The sequence below is a fragment of the Marmota marmota genome, unplaced genomic scaffold, assembly GCF_001458135.2.
Source record: "Marmota marmota marmota unplaced genomic scaffold, marMar, whole genome shotgun sequence".
Classification (NCBI taxonomy): domain Eukaryota; kingdom Metazoa; phylum Chordata; class Mammalia; order Rodentia; family Sciuridae; genus Marmota; species Marmota marmota.
Genome location: NW_026000205.1, coordinates 11,329,985 through 11,337,220, shown reverse-complemented (window position 1 = coordinate 11,337,220; position 7,236 = coordinate 11,329,985). Strand labels below are relative to the sequence as shown.

General features: G+C 46.9%; 1 protein-coding gene and 1 pseudogene across 1 annotated transcript in view; one reads left to right on the top strand and one right to left on the bottom strand.

The window, feature by feature from the left end:
• Positions 1–1,625: 1,625 nt before the first annotated feature.
• On the bottom strand, positions 1,626–2,553 carry LOC107151814 (annotated as a pseudogene).
• Positions 2,554–4,050: 1,497 nt separating this feature from the next.
• Positions 4,051–7,236, top strand: part of LOC107151846 (HAUS augmin-like complex subunit 5) — an 18,590-nt gene continuing 15,404 nt past the window's right edge. The window contains exons 1-4 of the mRNA XM_048791262.1: positions 4,051–4,183; positions 4,334–4,428; positions 4,598–4,695; positions 4,784–4,816. Coding sequence (XP_048647219.1) covers positions 4,051–4,183; positions 4,334–4,428; positions 4,598–4,695; positions 4,784–4,816 — 359 coding nt within the window. The remainder of the gene's footprint in view (positions 4,184–4,333; positions 4,429–4,597; positions 4,696–4,783; positions 4,817–7,236) is intronic.

Sequence of the window (7,236 nt, the reverse complement as noted above, 5' to 3'; positions counted from 1 at the left end):
TTTCTCTATAAATTAGTGTTATGCTCTGTCAAAACTCACCAACATGCTGGTAATGAACCAAAAAGGAAACATAAGTATGCCACTTCATAATGTATGACTAATATCCTTCAAAAGCAGAATGTTTACCTAGAGAACTGTTTTTTCTTTTTTTCAAATAAAGTTCTTAATTGGATAATGAGTGAGATCTTGGATTGTGTGGTAAAACTGTTTAGTTCTACAATTAATTTCCAAACCCTCCTGTAAGCAGCCATGTCATTTGGCATCTCCACTACCATTGAATGTTATTCCACATTCCAAACAGCATTTGGTGTTGTCACTATTTTAGATTTCAACTATTCTAATTAGAATAGTTGAAATCTAAAATAATTAGTGATATACCATTGTTGTCTTAATTAGTAATTCACAGATGACATGAGTCTTTTCATAAATTCACTTGCCTTATGTGTATCTTCTTTGGTAAAGTACATGTTCATATCTTCTCATTTTTTAATTGAGTTGTTTCTTTGCTTACTGTTTGAGTTTTAAGATATTTTGATATTTGGATATAAGTTCTTTGCAGTGAAGAGATACCACCAAAGTGTCCAACCAGTAAGGACACTTGGTAGGGACCTGGTCCAAGAGTTGAGAGGGCAGAAACTCCCTTGGGAGATGAGTTTTATCCCCTGTTGTGCACCATCACTGGACAAGAAGAAAGAGACAGAGGTGAGGGCCTAATGGAGAGACAGGGTGTCATGGGTAAAGAGGGTACAAAGATAATGGGTTCTGTCGATCATAGAGTACCAGCACAAGCACAGTTCAAGGGAAGAAATAACACTTGACCAGAGCAGACAGGCATTCCGACAAAATGATGAGGAGATTATTCCATCACACTGAGGAAGACAAGGAAGTATGTGATGGGGAATGTCAGAGCATTGGGGGTTATTATGAAGGAATGGTGAAGTTTAGTGGGTGAAGGGGTCAGATTGAGACAGAGAAGCCATGTCAGGACAGACAAAACCCCATCAGCAAACACTGGCTACATCAGGGCAGATGGGCTGTTAAAGTGGCTCACTGAGGGTCATCAGGGACCTTTCTAAGGCAAAATGCAGACCAGATAGGACCAGCTGGGGTTGTCAGAGTGGATCATTGAGGGTATACTGGGTGGTCAGGGGGAGGATCACAGGAACCTAAGTAATTGCAGATTTGTAAATGCTTGTCCATGCCAAGGAGATCTTATAAATGGGTCTGGGGTTGTGTCATAGGGCACACATGTCTTTCATGTGTGTTTGGGGATGATGCTTTCATCTGCAGGGGTGTTAGTGTGAAAAGTGTTGGCCAGACAGAGGGAATTAGCTGGCCTTGGTGGACATATTGTCATAAAGGGAAAGTTTGCATGAGGTCACTGTGAGGTGATGGGTTCAGGGTGTCCTTGAAAGACAGGGAGGCATGAAATGGCTCTTTGTGACAATTGCTGGCAGGTCTAAAGGCTAATCAAGTGTTTATTATCAAAAGTTAATAAGAAATTCCCCAAGCTTAGTAGCAGGAAGTCCCTTCTCACAGGGCTGTCCAACTAGAAGGGTGGGCAAGTTGTGGGTCACTGTTTTTTTTGGGGGGAGGGGGGGTACCAAATTTCTTTATTTGAAGAAATGGTACAAATTAAAGAACATAAGTGGATGTTTTCGTACAACTTATAGAAAAGGTAAAGGTAACCCCAACATGCATGCACTGCCTTGGTGACCAGGGAAGTCACTTCCATGGCTATGGGTAAGTCAGCTTAAGGTTTAGCTCTCCTTATCACTTTCTCCCAGGGGTGCTTATCAAAGAGATACTCTGCCGTGCCAGATTCTGGGGCTCTCATCTTGTGCAAGTTGGTTTCATGGTCACCCAGTTCTTTGGTGGATTTCACCTGCTCATTCAGGTAAAGAGTCTCAATGAAGTCACACGAGTGGGGGTCATTTTTGTCAGTGGCCAGTATGTGCAGTTCCAGAAGTGACTGGTTCACACTTTTCTCCAAGTGCAAAGCACATTCCATTGCATTGAGCCCACTCTCCCAGTCATCTCGGTCTGGTTTCTTGATATCCTGAAGGAAGATTTGGCCACCTCGTTGGTTCTGCAGCTTCATCAGTTTCTCGGCATGTTCCCTCTCCTCATGAGATTGGTGCAGAAAATATTTGGCAAAGTTCTTCAAAGCCACATCATCACGGTCAAGGTAGTAAGACATGGACAGGTAGACATAGGAGGCCTAGAGCTCCAGTTTGAGCTGGTGGTTGATGGCGGCCTTCGAGTCCTGGTGGTAGTGCTGGCGCACCTTCGAGGGGAACATGATAGTCATGGGGGAGGAGAGGCGCAGTGCTGGAGCCGTGGCGGAGGCCTGGGGCGGTCCGAGGGAGCTGTGAAGAGGCGGCGAAGGGCTGCTGGCTGTGAGCAGCCGGCCGGGGTGAGGGTCGAGCAACGGGTTCCATCCAAGCACTGTTGAAGCAGGAAATTGCGGGTCTGGGTCACTGTTTCTGATGTGTCTTATTTCCCTGCTGTGTGGATGGTGATTTTCTGCTCCAGTTCGCCCTGAGGGCTCTGCAGCAGCTGAATAGGTGTCCAGAAATCATTCAGGAACAGATACACTGTTCATTTTGCAGGAGCTCACATCACAAAACATCACAGACTTAGTAGCTTAAAACACAGAACTTAAATTTCTTACCATTATAGAGTCTGGCAGTCCAAGATCCAGGTGTCAGCAAGTCTGTTTTCTTCTAATGCCCATCGCCTTGGTATGCAGATGGCTACCATCTTGCTGTGTCCCTACACAGTCATCCCTCTGTTTCATTTATGTCTTAATGTTCTTATAAAGATACAAGTAAAATTGATTAAAGCAAATACTAAAAACTCTACTCTGACTGAATTACCTCTTTAAAGGCCCTACCTACAATACAGACAATAATCTGAAGTACTGGAGTTTACCACTTCACCTTACGGATTTGAGGAGAATATAACTGGGTCCAGAGAATCTGTCTTAAGCCTGGGGACACAATTCCAGAATTAGAAATGGGTTCTATAGACTAGAAGAAGCCATATTTTCTGCACAGTGTTAAATACATAATATTGTTATGCAACCAGTTCCCATATCCATTTTCATCTTTTAAAACTGAAACACTATACCTGTTAAAGAACTAGTCCCTGTTTCCCCATCCCTTGTTGTGGTGTGAACTGATAAATACAATCAATAAGAATGTAAGTTATGGATTATAGATATTAGTAAAAAAATACAGATTATTGATATAAGATTTTGATAAGTGACATAAGACAATTATAAAGCAAGAACTGTCGTAGACAGGCCCAAGACTTTGCTTCCTTCTATTAAAAAAAAATGTTACAAGAGCTGTTTCTGAGAAACTGAAATGAAAGCTGTTTTCTTACATTGTTTTCTGTACTTTGTACCCCACAAAATGTACTCAACCCAGGATATGGTGGTCTTGATGACCCAAGACTTTGAAGTAGATTCTAGCCCCCACTAACCACCTGCTTGAACTCAGGATACAGTTGTCTAACACCTGCTCAAACCCAAGGTGCAATTGTGAGTTGCTGTGCTAAGTGCTGTCTTAGCTTCTACGACTGGCTTGCTTATGTGACGCTAAGGAAAGCCCCTGTGGTTGTGTTTTTTGGCTTTAAGTTTTTCGGCTTTAAGTTTCCAGGATACAGGCCAGGAAATTGCTGTTCTCCCTCAGAGCTTCAGTCTCTACAGGTGGGTGACAGTCCCTGGCCAGGTAAATAAAGCTCTCATTGATTTGAATTCTCACTTAGAGCGTTTTCTGAAGCGGCTCCCCATCACACCCCAGGCCCAGACAGGCACCATTCTGCAATCCATCTCTAGGACTCTGACTACTCCTGGTGCCCCGTAAAATTGGAAATACACAATATTTGTCTTTTTTGTGACTAGCTTATATCATATTCTGCCCTGGGATTCATCGATGGGGTAAGGTGGGCAAGGTTCCTTCTCTCCTGAGGCTGAGCAGTACCTTGTGTGTGTGTCAACACACATATCAACACACTATCGGCTACGTGAATGATGCACTCGTGATGTCAGAGGAGGGCGCCACACTTGAAAGGGTGCCTCGTGAAGCTAGTGCAGGAAGGGCGGGAACTGCATTGCGGAGCAGCCAAGAGATGCGGGTGCCCACGGCGTCCCGGGCCCAGAGTCCACGGTGCAAAGGTGAGTCAGGGGGGCCAGGGGTCCCCGACAGCGAGAACCCCACAGATCACTGAGGCCTCCCCACCTTGGCAGTATTAAGTTCAAGAAGAGCATCCCAGATTTGAGGGACAAACCCTGACAGCGACCCCACACTCCCACCCCACCCCTTAGTAATAACCACCACATTGGAGACTGAATCTGTAGGAGTGAGGGTCCTGTCTGAGAGCACTTCCCCGTGCAAACCACCTCTCACCCAACCTCTGGAAGTAACTGGAGAAATGGGCACCCCACTTGGAATGAGGATGCCCCCATTTTTTGTAGAAACTCACCCTTTCTGTGACTAAGAGGGGCCTTCATTCTCCCAGAAGTGAGAACTCCTTAGCAAACACTCCCTACCATCATCACCCTAGGAATGAGCTTCCTTCATCTGTGTAGTGCCCTAGACAAAAACTTACACCCTGTCCCCACAGGCTGTGTCTGGGAAAGGGGGCTGATATCTGGGCCTACATCTTGCAGCATGTGCATAGTCAGAGGTGAGCCAGTGGGATCAGGGGAGGGTGCCAGGAAGAGGGCACAGGCAAGTCTCACAGTAACTCCTCTTCCTCCACTTCTCGACTATAGCAGTGTCAAGAAGATCCGGGGAAACTTATTGTGGTAAGTGCTTCTCAATGTTGTCCCATCCTATCTTCTCCAGTCCCATCTGGTCTTGTCCCACAGTCTTACACTTCCTGCCCTTCCCTCTGCAAGCCCCACACATATCCTAACTCTGGCATGGTTTCTTCAGGTATGGCCACCAGGACAGTCCAGAAGGGAAAATTCCATGCTATAAGATTCCCTTCCACCCAAGAAAGAACTTGTACATCTTTTGCTCTAGGCCCTGCTTGGTGCTGGATATGTTGGGGTCAAAGGGTTACAAAACAGCCCTAATCCCTGCATTCCTAGGCCATCAGTCCAGGGGGAGCCAGAAATCAACTGGTGTAATGGCACAGTTGGGGGTATGCCCTATCAAAGCTAGTGAGGGGAGAAGGGGAATGGGACAGATTTGGAGAGATGAAAAGGCTAGGGTGGGATCCAATTGGTGCAAGGAACCTAAATGACATCCAGGGGGAGGCTTTGAGGAGACCTCAGGACACCTCAATGTAGGAGTTAGAAAGAGATCACCACTGAGATGGAAATGTATCACTAGCACAGACAGACAACAAGCTGGGAGGATGTGAAACAAGCTCAGGAGGAAAGAGGGAGCCAAAGAGTACACCAGTACTTCTGCCAGGAAAACTCCTCATCCCTGGCAGTTGAGGAGCCTGGTGCCTTTCAAAAGGTAGTCAGGCCAGGCTAAGCCACAGTCAGAGCGAGCATCTGACCCTACACCTGATCCTACGAGGGCTGTCAGAAGTTGGAGCCAGAAGCCACATTGCAGCCCGCCTGCAGACGGAGATCCAAGAGTTACACCAGAGCATGGAGCTGATGGAGCAAGAAACTGAGGCTCAGGATGACAGCTGAGGCCAGGAAGAGGGGCAATATAATGCTGGGTGGCTGTGGAACAGGTGCTGCAGAGCACATGGGACACCTAACATCAAGCTCTCCTAATGGCCCAAACTGGGGCCCAGCAAAGACAGCAGCATGGACTTCGAGACCCAATATAGCAGCTGCAGAATCAGCTCAGACACGTATAGAACATAGAGAGGTAGGCCTCATCTGCCCAAGAGACCAGCTTTCACCAGGTGGCCATACATTCTCCCTAGAGATCCCAGTGTTCTTCCCAGATCCTTACTGGGTTCCAGAATTCTGAACACCCAACCATAGATTTAAGGTTCATAAGACCAGGGAATTTGGTCATCTTACATACCTGTATTTCCAGTGCCAGGAATAGTACCAACTGTACATCAAGAACACCATGTCTACGGGAACACAGTAGACACAGGACAAGCCCCTAACCCCTTGGACTTTATGCTTTGATGCAGAGAAGGCAGACTGCAAACTAGGAAACAGATCCTGTCATTTTGGGGAGAAATAAGTTCAATGAAGAAAAGACTGTGACCGAGGGAAAGGTGTTTGCTACCTGAGCTAGGATGCTCAGGACAGGCCTCTCTGAGGAGGTAACCTGGGTTGGGGCACAAATATTCATAGAGAGGGAACAGTCAGGCTCCAATCTTGGCCTTCAGGAAGAGCTGCCAAGAGGCAAATACAGCTCAGTATTTGAAGACAGGAGGGACAAATGAAGAGGTGAGGTAGGAGAAGCAGTCAGAGGGCCCTGGAGGCATAGGAGTTTTACTGGTAGATGGAGTTCATGCCCCGCCTTGGCCATTTATAACTGTGTGAGCTTGGGCAAGGGACTTAACTTTTTTGTACCTCAATTTCTAAGATTGATTGAATCAGCTAATGTTCACACCAACCTTTTAGAGTAGGTATGATAATGAGGTGAGTTAAATCACCTATAGCACTAAAGAGATTGCCTGTTCTCCACTGTTGTCATTCTGAACATGTCAGGGAAAGGTCCCATTGTCGTGCAGGGTTTTGAGCAGTGACTTCATCTTCCCCAGGTTGTATGAAACATGATTTCTGACCACTGGGTGGAGAACAGACTACAGGGGTGAGAAGCAGAGAGACCAGTGAAGGGGGCTCATGCAGTAGTCCTGCCAGGATATAAGGGTGGCCTAATCTTAGAGGTGGCCCCTAAGACCCAGGCTCAGCAAAACCTGTGACTAGCCAGGCTGGCAGTAGGAGGGTATGGGGCACAGACACCTGTTCTCCCAGGTACAACCTGCCCCAACTGCACTCCTTCCTCCAAGAAGGCCAAAGTGAATGTTTCCTTTGGGCCCATGACATCAGCAGCTGTGGCCCTGGATCCTGTGATCCTGGTGAGAGTCCTGGGCCATGGGAGTAGGAGTAAGGAGTCTGGGGCCAGGCAGATGCCTGGGTTTGGCCACATCCTTTCCACTCCTAAGAGAGATATGTGAACAGCCTGCCTTTGCCAGGCCCAGTTCCTTCAGAACCTCCTGATTCTCCAGGCCAGAGAAGGAATCTTACCATGAGCATCCGCAGGCCCCATGGACCCTACAAAGAACGTGGATTGG